This window comes from Athene cunicularia (assembly GCF_003259725.1).
Source record: "Athene cunicularia isolate RWA chromosome 1 unlocalized genomic scaffold, athCun1 chr1_part1, whole genome shotgun sequence".
NCBI classification, from domain to species: Eukaryota; Metazoa; Chordata; class Aves; order Strigiformes; family Strigidae; genus Athene; species Athene cunicularia.
In genome coordinates this window covers 14,103,813-14,129,662 of record NW_020799091.1, presented here as the reverse complement: position 1 = coordinate 14,129,662, position 25,850 = coordinate 14,103,813, and the positions used below count along the sequence as shown (strand labels likewise).

Here is a 25,850-nt window from a genome sequence, read left to right as displayed (position 1 = left end):
TTCTTCTACCTTATCAAGGAAACTCTGAAGTCTGTGAGATTCAGCAAGTGATTCTTGGATGACTGCACTACTTGCTTTAGTCTGATTCAAAGATTCAATCAGATCCTTATTTTCTAGTATATTGCCTTGTGATGTTGCCAGTGCCTGTAAAAAAAAAAAAAAAAAAAAAAAAAAAAAAAAAAAAAAAAAAGTCATCTACCTTACATTAAATAAAACCTGTAAAGTAACCATTTTGGAAGCTGTCCTTTCTGAGTGGTACATATTTCTGAACCATTTAATGTATCAAGAGTACTAAAAACCATGTGGTTACTCCAAAAACTGAGATGTTGTTTTAAAGATGCATGGAAAATAAACCCCAAGAACACAAACTCCAAAAATCCAGACTGCCAGATTCTGAAACTTAAGTCATCAGCAAGCTTTTGAGAATGATTTCTATGATCCAAGTCTTACACACTAATATCCCTACAGTAAATACAAAGTATGGTATTTTTAATTCTATTTAACTACCAATTTAACGTAAAATTGGCTAATGACTTCCTGTACTTAGTCGTTCATAAATTAATTTTCCTTCAAAAATATTCCCATAACCCCTACAAAATTTAGTTCTCATTTCCAGCTGAGATGAATAGTCACAACTACAACAATCTCAGTTTTGTAATCAGAGATCCCTTCATAATCCTTGAGATTACTCCGTATTTTCCCTGAGTTCTCCTGTGCAAACAATTTCACTTCTAATAATAAGTGGGGAAAGCCTGAATGATTCACTATTATTTAAGGGATTTTACTAGCCTTTGGTAAATACCCTTCCATACGATTTTTTAGTCAGACAACATAAAATTGACTTCTTGTCAGCTAAATCAGTTCTGAACAACTACCTGTAGGACAGCAGTTCAGGATATTTGGCGGCAGAGATTCACCAGTTAGAATAGTAGAATACACTTAGTTCTCTCGTTGAAAAGAGTTTAGGACAAGAGCATCTGTTTTTTCAAGGAGTCCAATTTTGCTGAGGAATCATAGTGTGAGCTATGAGAGCTACAACATGAATGTCATATTACTCCAAGGATTTTGGAGGAAAACCATTACAGTACTTCAGATGGAATGATAATGTTGCTTTAGGATTAACTTGAATTTAGCTAGATCACCTCCAGCATAGACTTCTTTGTGACAAAGACCATGTGTCAGATTCCACTGAGGTTTTTTGATTTTGATTTCAGTACTAACAAGAACGCCAAAGTTGAAACCAACCTCAATGTTAATACTTGGTCACTTTTTGTTGAAGAAATCTTTGTCATCAATTACTTGAAATTTTGCACTTGACAACTAAGATTGGACAAATTTGAAAGATTCTGGAGTTCCAAGATCACACAAAAAATCTGTTCTAAGAAGTAGACATTTTTTGTTGTATCTCTGAACTCTCAGTGTCTGGTAGACATTAAGGTGCTAAACAATGATCAACTTTGAATATGGAATTTTTTTAAAGTTTCACCCTGCCTGAAAGAGAAATCTGCCCCAGTTTTAAAAGAGATTTGAGTTTAGTATTTGAGTCTTAATAGAGAGTTTAATAGGGACAGTAAATGTGGAAATTCAAATCACATTAGGTAATTGTGTGCAAAATTATAAAATCGAGCTATTAATAGCCAGTTTAATAAAGTTCAGTTTAATAGTTTTTGAGGAATTTGTAAAACAGCTTATGCTCAAGTCCATTATGCTGGATACTGCAATGTTCTGTGACTCAGCTACAGACTGAGGGTTCTGAGGCAGGAGATTAATCTCCCTGCATCTATGACATTTTAGAAGGAAGGAGGATTTGAGAGATTTGAGGATCCATTCCTATGGGCATGAAGTACAGTTCCTGTGAAATCCATGACAAGATGCAAACAAACAGAAAACAGTCGTCCTCCTCCTTGGAAGCTACCTTTCCTTACAGAGGTGCACAACTGTTTCTGAACTTAATTACTTTCTTTAAAATAAATAGGTAAACTGAAAATTGAGAATATTAATTTTAAATATGAGAAAGGAAAATGTTAACTATAATGAGTTCATTGCTAATAAGAAACAATTGTGGAGGTTTAAAGTTTTAAATGTCTCTCCTAACTAATCCTTCCATTTTCTATTGGGAATTTTTCTTTCAGGTTTTTTTTTTCCTTTCACAATGCAGAATCATTTCTCAACTTGAGAAGGGATTCACAAGCTTTAAAATGTGGTTTTTTTAAATCTCATAATTTGAAAAAGAAATAGTATAATTTTTAACAAAGTCTTCTCTTTTAATACATTAAAATCAATGAAATTTCTAATCAATCTAAATCAGCCTATATCTAGACAAAATGCAAGCCAAAATTGCTTGCTTTTCTTGCTAACATTTTTTTCCTCTTCGTCTTGCTTTTCATCTTGCTAAATATTTTTTACTGAGAATGAAGTAAGTCAGCGTCAATGTAGCTTCTAGAATGTTCAGCTGAAGGTTGGTGCTTTTGTGAAGAAGAAAGGGGTTTGAAGATAAGACAGTAATAAATAAGACAGCTGGGGCCTGTTCTTGAATATAACAGGAACAAGGTTGGGACAAATGAAAACAAACCAGCTCAAGACACAACAGTGGCACAACACCTCCCGAACAGACCCTTTGTGAGTATGGGAGAGCACTGAGGTCAACCAGCAGACACAGTGAGGAAGACTACCAACTAGCACCAGGGACTCCTTGAGAGCACCACCCAGCAAGAAAGCACATGCATAATTAGGATGCAGATATTGTAATTAGTTCCAGGAAATCTAATGCATATGTACCTCATTTCTCAGAAAAGTTATTAATATGTATAAACTCGCTGCATATTAGCTGCCACTTACAGATATGGGGGTGCGCTCACCTTTAAGAAGCTATTCGTGTGTGCTCAGTCTTGCAATAAAGAATGCCTGCTTTCTAAAACTCCAAAATTAGCCTTAGAGTTCCTCTGCTGGCTTTTACGGTAACACAAGTATTCATATCCTGAACTTTGACAATGTTTAATGTATTCAAATACTACAGTTTCATGACATGTACATATTTTATCTACTTTTCTCTCCCAACAGCTCCAGGCAAATTATGTTTTTATTTTCACAAATCAAAAATTCTGAGGGCTCACTATTCCAACAATTTCATCATCTTCATTCAAATACATAACAATATGAACACTATCTTATTGATCTAACAGATATAAAAGAGGTAAAGTTATTTTACCTCCAAAAGAGATTCCTCAAGCTTAGCTAACTGTATCTTCTTATCTTCTTCTTGTTGTAACAGTTTTGTCTTCTGTTCTTCCAAATCAGGCTTTTCATGTTGAATTGTTAAAGCCAAAAGCTAAAAAGAAGATTATTCAACAGGATAAAAAACACTCTAATATTGCATAATACATATTCATTAATTGTATAGCATAATACACACTCATTAATCATATAGAAGTATACAGCCTATATTTTTGAAAGTAGACTTCTGAGAGTTTATTCAGTTGCACCAGACATGCCACAGCTTTAAATCTATGTAGATAACCAGGATATTCTGCAATGACATAACACAGCAACTACTGTGAACCTTGTGCATAACAGCAGGTGCAAGGTGAGATACTCAAGCACATCTCAAAAGGCACTGGATCATTTTACTAAGGACATTAATTCACACCCTTTTATGCTGAGGCCTTAACTTTTGCACCTCAATCTCAATCACATCTGTGCTTAAATGACTGGCAGTCTTCATTAGTGTATATACTGTTATCAGATACAAAAAGAAGTAGGTGATAGAAAGCACAAACTGGAAAGAATGACAGAGAATTTCTTTCCATCAAGTCTACCAAAAGTCAAACCCCTCCCCACAAAGAGAGAAAACAAAAAACAAAGCTTTTTTCTTCTGTATTTCCACTTAAAGAGGAGGTCAATTCACGTGGTTACACTGTATCATGTTGATTCTCTATTTCCAGTGCAGGGAAGAAATCCATACAGTTACCTGTGCTTCACATTCTGAACTCTATCTTATTTACTATAATCTTATTTAAATCCCATTTTAAGCTTCTTGTTAGTTTGGTGAAACTTGTTTCATACCAAATAAAGAGGGTTTTTTCTTCCCTTAATTTATGTTTTCTCTTTTTTTTTCTCTCTTCCATCCATATGCTACATTTTGCTTCCTGAATATTATAGGAAAAAAACCTCAAAAGCTACTAACATTTTGGAGGAAGTAAAATATACAGCTTCTTTGTTTCATTACATTTTTCATGTACACGAAGTATCTTGATGTTAGCATTACTCTCTAACTAGGACACTGGAGAGCAATAACAGAAATGTTTCCATGGTACCATAAATGCATCTTGAACAGAAAACGGAAGCTTAGCAGTTAATCTGTTGCAACTGAAGTCAATGAGATGGTTTCCATTTTCTCTCTTGGACTTACTACTTGGTTCCAAAGTGCATAAAACCAAGATTTTAAAATTTAAATTTAGTTTCAGCATTGATTTTACCATTTATAGTTGTGTGCTAGCAAATAACTCTGTGATCTTTAATGCAAACTACACCACAGGGTTTCGTCCAGAAGCTGGATGTAGCTATGACTGTCAGCGAAACATACATTGTTTTTTACTCCAAATGCCTACCTGTCCTCTTAAGCCACTTCCTGTTGTGGTAAAGTTTACTTCTGTAACAATAGAAGAAGCATCAGGTGGAAGGAAGGGATTTGGGTTCCTTGTTGAAAGAAAGAGACGGAACTCTTCATTATAAACTATCATTTTTTCACCTATTTGTATAGCATAACGGGGTCCTGTAAATAATAAATAGAAGTTATATTCACTCTGAAACATTTTTTAAATTATCTGAAAACAGTGGTATTTGTGTAATACTTTATAACAAATTTTATAAATATATTTTATAAAATGTATTTATAAACTGTTTGCAAAGAAAAAGAAATTTTTAAAATGTAAGGAAGATAACCTATCTTGCATTGTTAGACAAAAAAATGCAATAACATAGCACTAGCATAAGAAATTTACATAGTGAGTATATTCAGTACACAAGGGTAGTTTAATTATCCTTACCAAGTACAAAAAGCTTAAATGGCAAAAAATATACTTGAAGTAAAAGCAATACTAATGATTCTTTGAAATCTTCAAACAATGAATAGGAGACAAAACACCACAGAAGGTGTACTGGATAATCCCCCTTTTGTGTAAGACTCCTGTCATAATTTAAACATATTCATTTACACTTCCACATAGGTACGCCGCTCTATCTAAACACACTAGCCATAAATAGATATCAGCAAAGATGGTTCAGTATTTACTGAATGTGATCCAAAACCATTAGATTTCATTCTGGATCTGATACATTTATTTGTAGAAAGTTAATGTTGCTGTAAAATCATAATTCTATTAAAATATTATGTTCTACAATTATTGTTATAGAGAAAATCTATTAAACTAAAGATGCTGGAATATATAGTCATTAGATTGAAAAAAAAATATTCCATTAAGAAATATCTCATAAATGTATCTTATTTTAAATACATTTAATTTAAACACAGTATGAAAGAAAATTAAATTTCTGCTGTCATGGTTTCAATCTCTGCATATACTACTAATATTTTAACATTTCTCTGTATGCCTGTCACAGAATGAAACTATATGTACGGCCTCTGACCACCCTCCTTCCACCGCAGGTTTCCATTCTGGCGAGGTCAGAAAATAATAGACACAAACAATCACATGACTAGAGTAAGATTTTGCCTCCTGATACTAAAAAGAAGGAAGAACAGACTTATAAGATGAAAAGTTTCAAAGTGGAAATTTCCTTTCCAAAGAAATTTCTGAGGTGGCATAGTTAGGCATTTCTCTATTTTTAGCACTAGGAGCAGATCATAAATGCTCTAAGTATAAATCTCTTGCTAAAACACTGGTAGAGATGAAAATCAGATACCAATTTTGCTTCTGTGCCAAGGATCAGAATAAATTTTAGCCCTATGCTGTAAAAACGTCAAACAGAAAATGGAAACTGTACAAAGACTAATTTATTTTAGTATATATATTTACATTTTTCTTAACTTTTCATTCCAAGTAATGAAAAGAGGTACAGTCATCACAAGCAAAATAATGCAGACAGGCCTTCACCTCCATATTGTGACAAAGGAAAGTACGTTCTTTCTTGTGAAGTGACTGAAAAGAGTGACCCATTCTCCCTTTTCAAAAAACAACTCTAGTTTGGACTTGCACAGACCTAGCATTAACATAGCTCATTAACATGGAAAAGATGATGCCTGAGTGTTATGAGCAACTTCCCTGAATAAGCTAGTATATTTTAATTTGTTTTCTCCACAGTTCTGCAGACATATTCATGTCTTAATTTGATTCCTTGGGTAAAATCAGTTAAGTTGCCTGTAATATTGTATTTCTACTTTCCAAAGTTCAGCAGAAGCTAATGAAAAAAAAAAAAAAGTTGTAAAGATGTTCTACCTAGCCTCCTACAGATCCCTGAATTAATCACTTTGGTGGTGTTCTCAACTTTACTGAGCATAAACAAGCAAACACATCTGTAATGGAAGAATGATTTAAACTAACATTTTCTTTTTACTAAGCAGACCTTTACAATATAGGAGATAAATGTATCTAAGAACTCTACAGCATCTGCATTTTTTTTACCATGTATTTACATTTAAAGAATTACAGCTACCTCACCCACTATTAGATCTCAATATTGTATGACATGACAGCAAAACAGAGTCGTGAGCTATTTTCAGTGCCCAAAGCTCATACTGTAAATTACATGCAAAGACTGTGGCACATGCTGAAGAATTAACACTTGAGGTAGAAATATAATTACTAAGGATAATGTAAATATACTTTAATTGCAATAATTTAGAAAGTAAAACATATATTGTTGTATTTTTTTAATCCACTTTTTAAAAGCAACTAAATTAAAATCATTTATATACAGTGTTCATTATCTCTCCAGATTACATATTGTAAATGTGGGGTTTTTTCCACATCAGCTAGGGAGACTCCTTCCATGAATTCCACCATTTTGCTGATCTCTATGACACCCCCCATTACAAAGTCACATCAGGGACAGACCTGTGTGCCACCTTTAGTTTCAGACAAATGAAAGCCAAACAGCAACACCAACATTCTAAAACTCTCGTTTCTAACTGCACAAGCAGTTGTGCAATTTCTGGTCTATTTAAGGCCCAAGTTCCTAAGTGAAACTATGTCTTTCAAATTACCACTAGAAATTAACTTAAAATTTAAATTGTTGAGAGTTGATAAAAACACTTTATTCTAATTCCAGTCAAAAAATCTTTAAATATTTTAAAATATTTTTCCACTTACTAAACAAGAACATAACTCCAATCTATTTCATGCACTGAAGTGTTAGCAGCAGGTTAATGTGAAAGAGGAAAAATTTACACAATACTCATGTTTTCAGAAAAATCAAGTTTTATATGATGTATCTAGATCTAATCTACAAAACTTCGAATGAGCATTTGTAAAGATGGTCACTTACCTTGAGCAACAAGATCTTTTCTTAGCAATGGGTAAAGTACAGGCTCCACTCCATCTACTTCCTGTACAATAAGGGTTTTCCCAAATCTCACTGCCAACTCAAGAGCAGTTAAGAAGTTGGTGTCCTGGCCAAATAAAAATAAATTATTTTGATTCATGTTTTCTTGAAATAGTAACACTTCAGAATGAACAAGAAGGCATTATACAGGAGTCTAAACCTAAAAATCAGTAGTATAGCTGAAAAATCCTATTACAAGTATCATATGATACTTTAGGGTTTAGCCACAAGTGTTTAAATGTTTGATATATTCACCTACTGTTATACAGGCAATGTATGTAACATTTCTAGCTCTCCAAGTGCTGCACCAGAAAGAGGAGATCTACCATAGGTCTTGTGTCATATCTGACTGGTGCACCTGGATGTCCTGGCTAGTTAACACATCTCAAATGTTATTGGGTAGCTATGTCTCAAAACTGAACCAAGACCTAAGGTCAAGGTTCATAATAATACTAAGATATCTAAATGCAGTCTTTTGCATGTACGTGTCTAAACATGCACGTGCTGTTTAAGATTCCATTACAGTCAATGGAGATCCTAGGCAATGCAGAAAACAGAGCCTACAAGGTAATCAAGAAAATCAGCTAGCAGGCAATGCATTCCATTACCCAAAGATACGTATCTAGTACCATCAGAGAGTATCCAAAATGCCTGCACAGAGCTATCAGAGGTCTGTGGAAGTCGTACATTCTGTTGAAACAGTATCTTAAGGCTAGGTGGGGTTCAGTAAGTGACTTACGAATGCCACTAGGTGCCTGCTATGTGTGTGCAAATGAGACAAGCCTTGCCACCCCTGTAAGCAACGACATGTAGACAATTAATCTTAGGTACCTTAATCTCAAACTGAAATCCAACCTACTATTTGCAATGTAGATAATACAACACAAAAATCATAAGGGAAGGAGTGTATACATACACCTGAAATCCAGTGAACTTCAACCAAGAATATAAAAGACCTCTCTGTTTACAGATCTTTTACTGTTTCCCTCTCAGCATGAAATACTGATATTCTTGGAGAGGGCAAACTTATGTAAGTAATACCAGATGCTGACTCTCCAATTTTATATACGCTGATCTCCTCCCTGAGTAACAATTTTTCAGTGCCATGTAAGAATCATTGTAACCTAGAACTCTGTGAGAAATTATATCCTCCATGGAATATAAACTCACTTCTGCTGCTATCCTTTAAGAACTCCTCTCTAAAGTCTGGAATAGAGTGAGATCAAGCAGAACAACATTGTAAGACCAGGAGTAAATACTGTACCTGTTGGTTAATAACTTCCAAACGTGATTCCTTCAAATGTGTCTTCAACCATTCAGTAGCCCGGAAAGAAGGGTCTATCAAAAATGGGCAAACCTTACTCTATGGGAAAAAAAAAAAAAAAAAAAAAAAATATATATATATATATATATATATATAAACAAAATATATTTCAGTAAATATATATATATAAGAATAAAATTGAATGGAGTTCTTTTTTTATTTCCCCAAACTAATGGTATAGTAATTTTAAAATATTTTTCATTAACAGAAGTTTTATGACTTTTATTTTATTTCTTACTAATAATCACAAACAAATCCAGATCCCAGACTTACAAACACTACAATGTAGAATGTTTTGGTGATACTGCCTAGTAACATGTATACTGACAAGACAGAAGGTTTTCATTTTAATGAAATCTTAATTAATGTGTGCTTCCCTGTGCAAAGCTTTACTATTTTACTGTATTATATAAAGGTATGTTATGCTATACACATTGCTTTCTAGATGTTGAGACTTGCCACTGATTAACTAATTATGAAAGTGCTTAGAATTTAGAGAATGGTCACAATACAGAGTAACCACAGAGATGAGAGTAAGTGGGGCAAGTGAAGCGAGACCTATTCACAGTTGATAAGTGCATTTAAGATTTCACAGAATCACAGAATGGTTGAGATTGGAAGGGACCTCTGGTCATCCTGTCCAAACCCCTGCTTGAGCAGGGCCACTTATAGCTGATGGCCCAGGACCCAGGCTTTTGAGTATCTCCAAGGATGGAGACTCCACCACTTCCCTGGGCAACCTGTGACAGTGCTTGGTCATCCTCACAGTAAAAAAGTGTTTCTTGATGTTCAGACAGAGCCTCCTGTATTTCAGTTTGTGCCCATTGTCTCTGGTCCTGTCACTGAGCACCACTGAAAACAGCCTGGCTCCATCCTCTTTACATCCTCCCTTCAGATATTTACAGACATTGATAAGATCCCCCTGAGCCTTCCCTTCTCTAGGCTGAACAGTCCAGCTCTCTCAGCCTCTCCTCATAGGAGAGATGCCCTAGACCCTTCATCATCTTTGTGGCTTTTCACTGGACTCTCTGAAGTACATCCATGTGTCTCTTGTACTGAGGAGCGCAGAACTGGCCACATCACTCCATGTGTGACCTCACCAGTGCTGAGCAGAGTGGAAGGATCACCCACCTTGACCTGCTGCCAATACTTTAACTAAAAAGCCTAGGATATCATTAGCTTTCTTTTCAGCAAGGGCCCATGTACAACCTGGTGTTCACCAGGACTCCCAGGTCATTTTCTGCAAAGCTGCTTTGCAGCCGGGTGGCCTCCAGCGCATGTTGGTACATGAGGTTGTTCTTTCCCGGGGGAAGGGCTTTGCAATTCCCCTTGATGAACTTCATGAGGCTCCTGACAGCCCATTTCTCCAGCCTGTCGAGGACCCTCTGGGCAGTAGCTTGACACTGGTTTATCAGCCACTCCTCCCAGTTTTGTGTCATTGGTAAACTTGCTGAGGGTTTAAACACGTATTTTCAGCAATTCTCTAGTTCAGTCTCCTAGAAGAATATTTTCAGGGTTTGGGGTTTTTTTTTTACATTATGAGTCCTACTATTCCAAACTGAGTAACTACACAGATCTCAAACTGAAAGACAGAGAAACAAGGACAATATCCAAGCATCAAAAGATGATAAGCAGAAAAATTTGAAAACTGTACTGTAGATGACATTGGTAAAATACCATGTCTGATTCCAGTTTTTAAAGGATTCTGAAAAAACTGTACACAAAGAGGAGGGCTTGAAAAAGCTTCATGCAGTGAGATTTTTAAGAGCTCAATCTACTCAACTAAGCAAAACCATAAAAATAAGATTTGATTATAGCATATAAGTAGCTTTAATAGCACAATATGGCATTTATTGAGGAGCTTTTTAATCAAACTGAGAAAGGAATAACTAAATCTAATATCAAGATAACAAAGCAAGACAAATTTTAATTCAAGAAAAGGCTGTAACTGATTTGAGAGAATCATCAATCATTCTAGCAAAATATCTGTAGCAAATGCAGATTCTCCTCATGGCATTAAATCTTTACTTTGTAGCAGATCTAAAACATTACTACATTCTAAGTACAATATTATGTATGGAATTGTGCAATTCCATATGTATATTTATTATATATTATATATCTACATATAACTGTACAATAAACCTGAATCATTATTATAAGCATATTATCATTCTTTTCTCAAGTACTATTAGCTACTAGCCTTAATTGTATCCTGATTTGCAGAGCTAATCTGATGAAATCTGAGGGTTTAAAATCTAGATGTTTTGAAAAGTACCTGCATATAACCTTTTCCTTTTTCTGAGAAAAAAAGTATTAGAAATAATATGTCAAAGTGAACATATATGGAACATAATCTTCCACTGATTGTATTGGTGTTAATGATTATTCACACTTCAAGTCTGAATCCATATTAGGTATTAGGAAGCATTTCTTTCCAGAAGGTGTTGTTAGGTGCTGGAATGGGCTGCCCAGGGAGGTGGTGGAGTCCCCATCCCTGGAGGTGTTTAAGAGTAGGGTTGACATAGCACTGAGGGATCTGGTGTAAATGGGAACTGTCAGTGTTAGGTTAATGGTTGGACTGGATGATCTTCAAGGTCTTTCCCAACCTAGACGATTCTGTGTGATTCTGTGACTGATAAAAGGTTTTATCTGCTCCACATGTGTGATGGTGCAGTTCCTCCCTTTCTCTCTTGCTGGACTGATCTGTGTTTGGTGTGATTCCAACCCCCTTCCTGGGACATTATTCGAGCTGGGCCCGATTGGAAAATACCAGACAAAAATTAATTGAGAACAATTAACAGAATTGCATATCCATCAAGTTCTTGTGCACCTGGTGGAAGACACCAGAATACTTCATTGTTCGAGCTGGGCTGGAGTGAAAAGTAACTGACAAAAGCAAATTATCTTGGACCCTGTAAACAGCGACTCCATGAGACCCTTTGACAGTGGGCTATGACCAGCATGGCCCCTGAGCTGGGATGCCTCTCAGGTACCAAAGTCCTTAAGATACCATCTGCCATTAGAGCCCATGGGAGGCCAGGGCAAAATCAACCCACTCGAGTCTCAGTTATCACCCGTTGAGGAATGCCAATGCATTTTGAGTGTTTATTCTAAACTCGAGAAGAGGGAAATTTTAATTTTGAGGTAGCTTCTCTTTCACCCACTCTCTCTCTGCTTACCGGTGTGTTTGGGTATACAGTTATTTTCATGAGTGTGGGTACATACTTATACCACAGGATCCAAATACTTTTGTCTGTCTCTGTGTTTGTACATCTTGCATTTGTGAATGCACATATATAGACGTGTTGATTTAAGGTACTGTATACTAAGTTGGTGTGAATCTTGTCAATTTGAATTTGTAGTTAAGCTGCTATTTTAATTAGAACATATTTTACTGATTTATTTTGTAAATCTTTAAATTGGTTAATGATTAAGAGCTGCTAGTCAATAATAAATCTTGATTTGCTGCTAAATCATTATGGTCTTAATTTTTTCATCCACAACAACATCTTGAAGAAAATTGTAAAACAAAAAAACCCTAAACATGTATTTTCTTTAACTGGTTTTTATCTCTTTTGCTACAGAATACCCAGAGTTACATAAGTATTTGTTTCTCTGCATGTTCTATGGTGCTAATAACACAAATGAAATGGTTCAAAATTCCAGAAAGATGATGTTACTGACATTTGTAGAAATTTAAATACTTCAAAGACAAGACAAAAAACCAAATTTACCTGCAAGATGACAAGAGCATTTTCTATGGAAAGGTCATCTGAAGGTAAACCTTCACTTTTCCAAACTAACTCCTCACTTTCTGTACACAGGAACCGCCGTAAATCGAACTCTGAGAAATGAAAGAGCACAAATTTGTGCTAGTACTTGTAGTCTGCATAGTTTTTAAGCATTTACCACTCTATATACACTGGAGCCTGTCTAACACAGTACATCTCTGTATATTTCCCTTAAATTTCTTATTTTATTGCTTGAACTTATTAACTAGATGATGTTATAAAAATATTTAATGGTGTTATTAACACACATAGATAAAAATGATTACTGAAAAAGCAGAAGCATTTGGAATGCATTGACAAATTTACAACAGTTAATGTGAATACATTCATTCATGTAAACTTTTTAAGCAAGGAGTATGGAGCTAAATCTTAAGAATTTATAAACGTTTATAATCTTAATAATTAATAGAATAATCCTAAGAAATAGTCTGTCTGTATATACAAGTACTTATTGAGTAAGAAAATGTTGTCGCTTTACATTTTTGAACACCAAGACAATTGAGACTTTTCATTAGAACAAACTTGCATTTCCCACTGCCTCAATCAAGACTAATTACTTACTCACACACACTTACTTTCAAGGCCTGCTGATTTGGTCCACTCTTGCAAGCTGGTTTTCCTCTGATCCTCAGGAGCAGCAGAAAGATAGGTAATAAATGCAGCTGCTAACTGAGCTCTTTTAGGCAATGTTGCCAGTTCATCTGTTATCTCTAACACCTTTAAAAAAAAGTACAGAATGTCTAGGTGTATTGCAAATAAAAACTATGTTATTATTTCTCACCAGTAACTAAAAAGTGGGAACTATATTTGCCTACCATTGAGAATACAGTTGAGACAGTCTCTCTCCTTGCATTTCAGTTATCTATACTGAGCTAACCCACAGCAACATACACATGAAAGTATGGGAAAAGCCCTGGGCTAGAGTGTGAACAAATGTTTCTGAGAATTTAGCAACTAACTGGCTATGAATATGATAAGCAGAGTTCACCTTGTCACTTGTAAGCAACTGGATAAATAGTATTATAGTAAGAAAAATAAGAAATATGTGATCCTAGTCACAGTTAGCTAGTAACTACCACTTAAAATATGTATACAGATACTAAATATTATATGTATCTATTACGCTTAAAAATGTGATTCACTGCAGCCGTACATGATAAAATACATTTATCTACAAGTAATTTGTCTGCATTACACCTCTGCTTTGAAATGTTCCAGTATTTTGGAGAAAAATACAGTGTACCAAAAAAAAATACGACTGCCATAATTGGTTTGAAAGTACTTTCACTTTTTTACTTTAATCAAACTGACATTAAAAAAAAAAAAAAAAGCTGATACAGAAACAAAAAATGCAACTTTTTATTACTTTCTCTTGACTTTAAAGGAAGATGAATACCGCTTTTTCACCGTCCTCAATACTGGATGAGTTCCTGACTAATATATCTGCCAGTTTGGTCTACAGCATGCCATTGTAGGTTGATCTTTCTAAAGACAGGGATAATGCATCAGAGTGCAAAACTGTGAGGAATCACTTTTAGAAATGTTTAAACTCTGGGATTCAAATATACCAAATCTTACTATAGCAGATGGAATAGCTGTAAAGCTAGTTTCAGAGGAAAATCTTCCACTATGCTGGTCAGTCTACAAGGATTCATCTAACCCTAACTTTGGTTCTTCAAAATGCAGGCATTTAGTCTAATTGTTTAGACTTTTTCCAGTGTCAATGGAGAGACAGGGCCATGTCTCTCAGCAAGGAGATTTTTTCCATGTTAAGACAGCCAAGGAAGTTTGGTATTGCATTCTGGAGGTGACAGATATTTCCAGCTTGTATACACCTTGAAATTTTCCTTTCTGTTTCAGACTGAAGAAGCGCCTGTGTATCCAAAGGTTTGCCAATTTGTCCCAAATATATCATTTGAGCAAATAAAGTATGTTCATTTTTCCACCTTTAGAAGCAGGAAAGATTCATACATATAAGTGAAGACTTCAAAAGCAACCCAACATTTTGGGTGGGTCTACATTTTTATTTCCAACATTGATGACATAAAGGAGATATGTTTTAAGACTGTAATTGTTCAATGCTTTCCCAAAATCATTCCATTTTGGTTGCATCTCAACTTGGAGGGTCCAACCGCTGACATCATCATAACAATTACATTATTATTGTGATAGAAAAACATCAACGAACATTGTATGTTTTATATTAAAAAACAAGGGCTTTTTCATATATTCTGTAGCTACGTGAATAGGTAACTTGCACAGTGAAGTAAAAGGAAGTTTCAGAAGGAAGAAAAGCTTTTATTTCTAATGAGAAAACAATAAATGAGACATGCAAATTGGCAATAACTCACATTCTCTAAACAGTGCAAAAACTGTATTTTGAAATTATCAGCTCTAAGATGTATTTATGAAAATCTTCACAAACCTGGGTGCTCCATCTTTTGTGCTCCCTATCGAGTTGATTTATCAGTACCTCTGCAGCTTTCAATGTTTTCTGAGCTTTACTTAGTTCTGCTTCAAGTTTTGCTGCTTCCGTTGTTCTACTCTGGAACCTGTAAAACAACTACTGTTTGCAATTGCTATCATGAACTACTAAAGTTACAGACATTTACTTTCAAGGCAGTTTAACTGACTGAATTTGTAATTAATTCCTCCCTTATTATTCATGAAGAACACTACTACAATTCTTCTCTATATCTCTTCTTCTAACTGGCAGGTGAGCTTGTTAGACTTTTAACTAACAAAATTTAAATAGATGCACAGGCAAGATTTAAAAATACACTTGCAATTTAGAATATAATGTCTGAAAATTATTCCTTCTTCTACTTAAACAGCCTGACTTGATTTTAGTGATTGTGTTAAGTTCTGTTCTGTGCCTAGTAAGGACAAGAGCAGGCTCAATGACATACGATACATTTGTGACTTTCTGGTAAATTTAATCTATGAAACCTTTGCAGGCTTCATTGCTACTTCACACAGATGACCCCAGTTTAATCCTCAGTACTCTATTTTGTAAATTACTATGAAGTAAGAACATACTCCAAATAACAGGCAAGGTCTAGGTATTATTTTGTAATGTTTAATATCTAATGAGCTTAATTAATATTTAATCACATAATTCATTTAATAATCCACCTTTTAAAAGTAATATGTTTAATTATAACATACAGTATATAGTATCTAGTTAATGTAAGACATCACTCTATAGCTGAATGTCAAGAAGAATTCTCCAATTATTATTTTTTTTGCAGACTACAAAAGATGACTTTTAGTAATATGCACTTATGTCAGTTGTAAATGTTGTAAAGTACCTCCTATATTAACTACATAATAGAAATATTGATCTAAAAGACTTGTAATAAACTGAATTTACAGAAAGTATAAAGCTTCACCACAGCAATTTTTATGACACTGTGACTTGATTAGATGCTAAGAAAGAAGAAAATCGCTAACTAGCTAACTGTCAGAAAAGCAGGTTATCCTCTATTCAAATTGTGATCAGTAGAAATCTTGTATAGGAATGTTACTAAAGTCCCAAGGAGACATTAAAGTTTTCTTAGATTTAAAAGGTGAGAGACATACTGCTTATCTTTGACATCTACAATGTCTATACACTGAAGGTTTCCAACTCAATAGTATGAATCAGGTACTTCTAAGAAGCATTTCATCTGATCAGTGAGATGAACTGTATATTCTAACAGTATTTATTTATCTCCACTGAGTATATAGGTAGCCTAATTATCGCTACTTCTGATGTAATATCCTGCAGAGTAGGGAGTTACATTTGGTTAGATAAATTTTTCATACCATAAAATCATCAATGTTTTAATTTACATCTTGAAATAAACAAACCCAACTTACTTATCTTTCAGTTCTGATACTTTTTGACCAACAGAGTTCAAAAGATCTTCTAACTTCTGTTTTCTGTCTTCAGTTTTCTTGAGATTACTACAAAAATGTAACATTTATTTTAAAACTATGGAACCAAAGGAAAAGAGTAAATGTAACCAGAAAGTAATTTACATAGAAATATTTCAGAGACAGTTCTTGTGATTTATATTAACAAAAACTTATTTTCACATGTAAAAGTTTTGACTACTTCTCAACACATAGCTTTAAAAATGGCAACTAAACAACATTCAAATTTATTGTTAAAGATCAGAACAAATTCTTCCAATACACAATTTTAAGACCTGGCAAAACAATCAGTACAGATTCCTCAGGTTATGGATGGTAATAAGACTATGGCATAATATCTTTTTGATCCTGAGAAACTGATTATGCTTGGTACATCACTGAAAAAAGAGGAACTACAACATCTCATAAAATAGCATGGGGTTCACTGACAGAGTACATTTTAAGCATATCTATGATGTCCATTTCTCCCATACACATTTCAGCTGAGACAGGTAACTTATGATTGCAAAAAAATATCCAGGGTATAGCTTTCAGAAAAAAAAAAAAATTCGTATAGTTACTTTTTCTGTCTCGGCATGAACATTTTATTACTTACAGGTGAGGTATATTTTCTTATATCTTTTGGTTTTGATAAATATCAATTCCTCCTTGGTGGTTTTATTTTTATCTATCACCATTGGAATTAAGAACATTTATTTTGCAACAGCATCTAACTTACGCTTCCAAGCCAGCCTTTTCTTTTTCCAAAGGCTGAATTCGTTCCAGAACATGGGAATACTGGACATTGGCATTCACCCAAGCTGCTAATGGAGCAGCTGCAGCACTGGCTCGTTTAGCATTCTGAAAAAATAAGTTACAAGGAAGTCCTTGAAGTATAGTGGAGGTGAGATAAATACAGGATAAATAACTGCAACAAATTTATGAGTTATTAAATTAAATATGCCAATTAGCCAACTCCTCTACTGAACTAATCTTTTAAATTGTTACCAACAGATTATATTGTAGGTGATCAACCTGTGTAAAAAAAAATAACGCGTATCTTTACAAATACGAAGCTTCACTAAAGTTAGCAAGTTTTAAATTAATGCATAATTTATCAGTGTGTTCCTTCTCAGGGAACTACAACTTTCCTTTTAAAAATAAGGAACTAGTATTTTAGAATTCCTTTTTATAGCTACTGCCAAATCAATTCTCAAAGATTACCCATACATTTAATCATCATTAGTCCCCCTTATTTTAAATGAGTGTACTCTTAAGACACTTACTCTACAAAGAGGCCAGGAGTTGGATCCAATTCCTTCATCTGAGTTCTAACTTATACCCATGACAAAAACCTCTGATGACTTGAATTTGTAATGACCTCATCCCACCTCTCCTCAGTCACCAACAAAATTCTCTGTTAGAAGCAGCACACAACAGAGAAATCCCTGATACCCTTTCGTTGTCTTTATACTGCCAAATTCTGAAAGCAGAATTACTTTTTCTCTAAGTTCATTCCAAAAATTATGGTGGCAAACCAGACAATAATGTCTTTTCTTGTCTTTTTTTTCATTTTATGTAATGCAATCAGAATTACCTTTGGATCAAAAGATGTTCTGTTTTTAGAAAGAAGTTCTTCAACACTTTCCCGTATTTCTTTTGGAATATTACGGGCATCAAATGTTGCTATGTCCTCCCTCACACCTCTTTTGGCCAAGAAACTGTAAAAAGAATTAAATAACTAAGTAAAGAAGAAACAAATGTTAAAGAGGTTAATTCCATATGAAACCAAAGAATTCTGTACACACATTATACCTGAATATAATAGAAAGTATTTCATGTTGTGTATTACTGTTTAAGTTTAAAGCTTAAATAAAATCCTCACCTCTTCATGCTCACCCATGATGTATCAAAAATCCCCATCAGTCGCAAAACTCCTTCTAGTATGTCTCTGATTATGTCAGGGGGCATCCGTAGTGACCGGATTTCTGATAAAGACTCTGGCTTTATATTTCCAACAGCTAATTTAGCTTCATTAACCAGTGGCTTAAAACATAAAAACACATTAAAAAAGAGATGAGAATACAAGAAACTGAACATTTGCCATTTCATTTTTCATAAAATTTCTTGGTCTTTTACATATTTTATTACCTAACCAACTGCAATTGATGCATATTCATGTGCACAAGTTATTAAAAAATTACCATGTGTTTATTAGTAAATATATTTCCATGTAAACCAGCATATTATAATCCTGAATTTCCCTAAATTTTCATTCAGCACTGTACTTCATAAACATTATATAAATATTACTATCAGTCATGTTTGCTTGCCTTTTCATTGTTTAAAAGTTCATTGTGATACAGGTATGTTTTAATAATGATGCTAATTAATATTTATAGGCTTGCCTGAGGTTATCATTGTAAATATATATAGTACAGGTCACAAAAGCTTTCTATTTTCAGTAGTCAAAACCAGACAGCCTTTGCCCTTTTCAACAAAGCAACAAAGTGATAAGAAAACCAGAAAGTTAAAGATCTGCACATCCTTCATATTTATCAAAGACCACAGAAAGGGATTTTCCCTAATCCTGTCATTCTATGCCACTTTAAACACAAGAATATAATTCCTTGCACCTATGATATTAAAAGAAAAAAAAAAAAGTTGCTGTACTTTTCCCTTATTTTTTAGTACAATTTTAAAATGGATGGGATGAAAAATAGAGACTAAAAACAATGACTGGACATACATACCTCCAAAAAAACCCTGATCCTTAACATCTGAAAGGTCTCCTGATCAAGCAGTTATAGCACCATTAGGATATATCATTTTCAGAATTTAGTAATAACTGGAAATTATCTTCCATTCAGCTGATAGTACCAAGCCCTATGATATTACCCGCTTTACCAAGGCAAAGTAATGTAATTTGTCTATATGAGATATTAGTAACTTAAAAACACCCCATAAAATCTCTAGAACTCAGCTGTACACCATGGCAGCATAGAATAGAAACTGGAGGTAAGATTACTGAAAATTCTTTCTGTAATTAAGATCTAATGGAACATATATGTCAAAATGACAGTCTAAATCTGGCAAAGAGAATACTGTTTCCTAATCCATAGAAGTTTTAATATCAATATAATTTAGAGCAAAATTTAAGAAATGCAGGGATAAATTTTACAGAACCAGTCTCCATGGCAGGACTTGAGTACATCAAATAAAATGACTGCAAAATATTACTTTTCCTTATCAGCTCTTACCTGAACTTCTTTTAGTTCATCTTCAATTTTTCTTTTTCTTTCTTCTATTTCTGCAGCCTCTTCTGCTATCCGTTGTTTTATTTTTTCCATTTCTGTTTTTTGCTCACTAGCACTCTGTAAAAAAAAAAAACCAAAACTTTACTTTTCAAATTTATACAATTTTAATGCTTTAGGTCTCATTTCTTTTAGTCTTGATTATAATATAATTTGCACAATACCAATTACAATAAAATATCTGAGACTATTTCATACTCAACAGGTTGACTAGGGAACCACATTATATGGAATAAGCATCTTTTGCATTTACTGTGTCTCCCTTTCTTTAGCACAGATAAGACCTGTACTTCTTTTTTTGAGGCTCATTATGATCTTTTTTCTCCTTGCCTTTGATTTTCCATTCCTTATCAAGATATCAGTCCCCCTGTAAAAGGATAAGAGTGACAGTCTCTGTAACATTCTTACTATATTTGAAAGTAGTATCTTTCTGCCATTGTCTTTGTAGCTGCTCACATTTCTATTTCTTTCACGACACCATTAAAATTCTCCTTTTCTACAATGTTCATAAAAGCAGCAGTTGTATTGAAACTACAGCCCATTAGCCTAAAAATACTAATACATTATTTACTTGCAAATTTCCACCCATCTGTCTGTAAGGATACCTGTTTGGGTTTGTATCTCTTTTTTTCCTGAATCTGTACTGTACCCACCATACAAGAGCTATCATCCATCTCCAAGACTCCTAAGCACTTCAGTACAACAATAAATAGCTAGTATATAAAACTACAACAAAAGGACCTGAAGTTAACAAAAAAAACCCCAAACATCAGGGTCTACCAATACCAGTTACAAAATGAATAATGGAGGATAAATGTATAAAAAGCATAAAATAAAAGACTAATATTCTAGGCTCAGTTCACCTAAAAGATAGAAGACAACAAAGCCCAGACTTTATGTTTTTCCAGTATATAGCACATTATTACAGCCAGCAATTGGCAAGCTGAGCTGAACTTGTGGCAGAAGGTAACATATATAAGTAGAGGAAACTTAATAATAATCTTTCTGAGCACTTCACCCAAGCTATAGACCAGCACATCATTGCAGATTATATTCAAATCCATAAAACATTAGCTACATAAAACTAGATTAGACATTTCATGCAAATGTACATGCACTGAATACTAGCTGTGAATAACAAATCCTTAAAATTCAGTTGTAGGTCAAAAGCCTTGTGCTGAAAGAAGATTAAAAGAGTCTGTATGTATTAGAGCCCTGTCTCTTACATAAACTAGAACATTTGAAGTGACATTAAAATGTTAGAGGGCACCTATACTTTATGCTAATCTAAATAATCAGAATTCCACCTTAATTCTTCTGATGTCAGTGTGCCCATCATGTTTCACTGCTTTTGGATTATTCTTTGATTTTGTCCTACAATTTAATATACACTACTCACACAACCTGTAACTCTACTGGACAACAGCAGACACAGATTTCAAATAGAAATCAGGGAAAATGGTGTCATAAATTCTTTGAGGCCAGTACTGAACACACCAAGACAACCATCATTATTCCAATTCATGTACAGAAGGCAGAGCCTGAAAGTATTAATTGCCAACAGAAGAAGATTTATGAAAATATGAAGTAATGCACCATTAAAGCACTGTGAACCAAATTATTTGAAAGAGCAGTCATCTACTTTACTGCATACACAGAATGTTTTTATCATTAAGCTTCTTTATTTAAGTTTGTTTCAAACAGATCATACTAAACCAGTGACAAAACAATCAGTGCTGTGACAGCAGCTTCATTATGGCTTATCCTATATTTATGATTTCTGGAAGCATCAATGTAGAGATCTATTTTCTGCACAGTTATTTTACTTAACTGAGAACACACTACCAAAGAAAATTACCTCCTCCAAGAACAGAAGGTCCACCTCTGAGCTGAAGAATAAAAATTCAAGGAGTGATGAACACAGAAATATTATTTAACTTCCTTTGAAGTTAACTTCAGAGGACCAGACCTCATGAAATACATACTTTCTAATAGTTCACAAATTTAATTCCTGGTATTTTTTACTTAAAATGGTGTTACTCATACGTATTTTGTTTAAAGCTCCTATCTGTAACAAACATTATAAAATGGATCAGTCTGGATTTATGAAGTTCTAGGAAAGATTTCAGACTAAACTACAGCAGTGAACACTATTCAGGTGCAAAACTTGCATTGACCTCTTCCTACTCTATCAGTTCAAATATGATTTAAATTATATAATGCTCTTTCCTGCTGCAATTTTATTCAAGCCTCAGGGCTCATACATTCCCTTAGGCAAATTCTTGTAAAAGCATCAGGTTTTGTAACCCTTGAAAAGAACACAAAACACAGGCAGTTACAGAGACCAAAAATAGAAAAGCATCTATTTTTCTTTTTCACTTTTGATGTGATACAACACCTGCATAGAAACTGTAATTTCCTGAAGGGCAGCATCAGCCTCATCTTGCTTTGTCTTGAGTAAAATGCTTTGTTCTCCAGCTTTTCTGTTCAGTTCATCTACCAAGGCTTTAGCTTCATTCAGCTTTGAAACACCTGCCTATAAAAGTTTATGAGAAGCAGTTATTTAGCTATGAATTTTAAATTGATTTAAATGAAGGTTGGTTACAAATAGTATGCACAAACTAAGAGTGATATAGAGTAATATTCTTAAATTTTTAATCTATGTTCACATTTTTCAATGTTATTTACATTTTCTTAGTATTATTTAACCCCAAAATGAGATTTGACTCTTCTAGATGTGTTGCTGTAAGATCTATTACTACCTCAAAAAGCTGAAAACATAATTCTCAAAATAACAAACGTTTAATGGAACAGCAACTAGTACATAATCTTCTCCTCATTAATTAAATAGCATTTCAGTTAACTGATGTTAACTCCATATAATTATATCTCCTCTAAAAGCAAATCTACAAAATTTAAATTGAAACAGATTATCCTACTTCTGCATATTTGTACATTCTCTAAAGTGTACATGTATATAAAAGAAAGCCTCAACTAAAGTATTTTCTTTATTCACACTTTCTGAATTATTTACTCTATGATAATCAGATAGTAGGTTAAAGATAACAGTTTGTTGAATCAGAAAAACGCAAGAATCATACAAAGTAGGAAGTTGCTGCAGAGATATAAAATAAAGGATAGAATATGCAGCTACATGGGGAAAATTATACAAGCAGAGGCAGGACTTAAATTGATGGAAAGATGATGGGTTGTTTGCAACACAATTTCAGTACATATGGGTGAAAAAATTTAAAGTGCTTTCAAGTACTTTTTACTCTTCCAAGAAAACATATCCTGTCTGACATATACTTGAGGAAAAATATCAACAAAACCAAGAAACCACTCTTCACTCTTTGAGGCATTTGAACAGAGACGTGCATTAAGATTCATACTATTCCTCTCCTGAAACTACAGCACGAGCATGTGCCAGCAAGAATACCTCACACAACCATGTTATCAGCTATAGCCCGTCAATACACAAGACATTTCAAATGTGAAAGTATTTTGAGAAGTCACATGTTTAAAATGTTTTAAATACATACCTGCAAGTGGTTCTGCCTTTTTATTAGCTCTCTTCTTTTACTGTTATTGATGGTGCTGTATACATGAAGGAACGTCATATACCTACTAGGTGTTGCTCCATGTATTTTACATGATTCATGGATTGCCAGAAATGACTTCAGAAAATCAGAATCACCTGTATAACATAATTTGTTACACAGATAATAATATTCTCATTCTTATCTCACTATAAAATAACTAAGGAAGAGCAACAGAATACATTTTTTGAGATATGAATTAAAGACTTTCAAAATACCACAAATAATAGACTTTTTTCAATGTATTCTCAGAGAAACAACATGTAAGTACCTTTGAAATACATATTCCTCCAAAAGAATCACATTGAAATTGTTTCAAAACTGCAAAATAATTTATTGATGTTGCAAAAGAAGGCAAAAATAATTGCAGATTACTGGGGACTAATCATAAAAGAAATTTTATTTCCACAGAAATTTAATTTGAAAATACTTGGACAGTTTTAGAAAGGAAGCCCATGTGTTTTTGTCTTCTACCTTGTCTCTGATGACAGGTAGACTAAAAGATTTTTCTGACACTACAGATTGTTCAGTTTGTTGAACAGTTTCCCAAAAGCCCAAAGATACTGTAAAATAAATAGTATTACCCTACAGAAGAAAAAAATGCTAAGACATTATCTATGTATAAAAGAACGCCCTTAACAAGTACTGAAGCATAGATTAAGTACCATGATTAAGAACAAAGATGGATGGTAGCATGAACACTAAATCATAAATTTGGCCATTATTCTGATGGGCTGGAATGACTATTAAAAAGCAATAGAAAACCCCAAGTGAACCACTTATCATTTTATACTCTGTTGTCTCCATGACTTCTAAGTGCTACTAATGCTTTATAAAAGTGGCTATAAATAGTATGAAAATGAGTGCTGGCACTAGTCTCCTAGATTATGTTTGACACCCTATTTTTAAAATGGTTAAATTTGAATTTTTAGTATAAAAACAAATTATTTTGAAAAAGGGGCATTACAAGAAATTAGTTATTGCAGATGAAGAATTATTAAAGTAAAATGAGCAGGTCTAGGTCAAGAATAATAAAAACATATAGACTGAAAAACTCAAAGTATCTAATTTTGAGGTTGTTAAATAACATCCACATAGAAGGAAGACACAGAAGAAAAGAAAACAAGATGCAGCTTAATCAGTTTATAAAATTCAACATACACAGTGTTTGCTCATGACAGAAGAGACTGGGTTTGATCAGTCAGGATGTATGTTCCAGACTAATGTTCCCTTACACAAAGTGCCTGCCATGTGAATACTGAAGTCCATGAATGTGCTGGCAAAAACATACACAAAGTATCTATGCTATTATCTGTGTCCAACACAGGACTAAATAAGTGTTTAGTAATAATTAATAGTAACTAGTGGGTCCATTTAAATATTACCTGAATGTTTTTTCTTAAGTTCCTTATGTGCTTTTCCAGCCTTTTCTTGTTCATCTGAATCATACAGAAGCATTTCAGGTATCTAAAAAATGAACATGATTTTTTGTATGAAAATTACGAACAATTAAATTTTGCAATTTAAATTTTTAAAAAACCCAAACCTTCAGTCTATTTTCTCATTTGAAAAGACTGAATATGATAGCTTTATTCAGAATAAGATATTTACAGAATATCCATAGTATTAAAGAGATCAATTCTGCCTTTTCCTGTTACTGATAACTTAGTGTTCGCTCAAGCAGAGGAGTTTTTGTTAGCTCTAAGAAAGAGCGACTAATTCTCAGAGGACTCTTATAATAGCACAAATGTCAAAGATGTAAAAAGATATACAACTCAACAGGAAATCTGACATTCTTAAATATAGCTGTTGCGTATACAACACCAGAATTAAGCAATGCCTAAGTCTAAGTCTTTGAAGTCGTTTTCATGGTCTAAGAGCGGGCTTACCTTCATACGTTATCAAGTATACAAGGCACAATGATAAAAATAAATGAAGTATATTCAAGGGTTCAGGCATACAACTAAATAATAATACTCCACTTTAAAAAAGAAAAATCCCTACTGAAGTACTAAAGTGAAAGCAAAAATACACTGAAAAACATTTTTTAGCTGTGGACAGAGCTGACACAAACGTTTTTACCAAAACGAACTTGCAGTACAAATCACCACTGAAACTGAGGCACAACGGCAGGTGGAGGAGCCCCGGCAACCCAGGCAGAGAGGGACACTGCAACACCTGCCACAATGGCTCTCCCAGGAGATGGACCAACCCCATGGTCCAGGTGTGAAATCCATCATGATGAGTTAATGAGAGAGGCCAGATCACCTTACAGACCAGACTGAGGGGATTACAGCACAGGAGTCTTGGGACACACTACGGGATGCAGTGGAAGAGAATTTCACATCCCACAAGATTTACT

General features: G+C 34.0%; 1 protein-coding gene across 3 annotated transcripts in view; it reads right to left on the bottom strand.

The window, feature by feature from the left end:
• DYNC2H1 (dynein cytoplasmic 2 heavy chain 1) overlaps positions 1-25,850 on the bottom strand; it is a 180,513-nt gene that overhangs the window by 99,039 nt on the left and 55,624 nt on the right. For all 3 annotated transcript variants that reach the window (XM_026843929.1, XM_026843951.1, XM_026843940.1), the window contains exons 53-68: positions 24,874-24,955; positions 23,432-23,586; positions 22,288-22,425; positions 19,836-19,949; positions 18,461-18,621; positions 18,173-18,296; positions 17,315-17,436; positions 16,540-16,626; positions 15,104-15,230; positions 13,254-13,395; positions 12,622-12,731; positions 8,825-8,923; positions 7,504-7,627; positions 4,608-4,771; positions 3,209-3,328; positions 10-144 (exon numbers count right to left, since the gene is read on the bottom strand). In XM_026843929.1, coding sequence (XP_026699730.1) covers positions 10-144; positions 3,209-3,328; positions 4,608-4,771; positions 7,504-7,627; positions 8,825-8,923; positions 12,622-12,731; positions 13,254-13,395; positions 15,104-15,230; positions 16,540-16,626; positions 17,315-17,436; positions 18,173-18,296; positions 18,461-18,621; positions 19,836-19,949; positions 22,288-22,425; positions 23,432-23,586; positions 24,874-24,955 — 2,004 coding nt within the window. The remainder of the gene's footprint in view (positions 1-9; positions 145-3,208; positions 3,329-4,607; positions 4,772-7,503; positions 7,628-8,824; positions 8,924-12,621; positions 12,732-13,253; positions 13,396-15,103; positions 15,231-16,539; positions 16,627-17,314; positions 17,437-18,172; positions 18,297-18,460; positions 18,622-19,835; positions 19,950-22,287; positions 22,426-23,431; positions 23,587-24,873; positions 24,956-25,850) is intronic.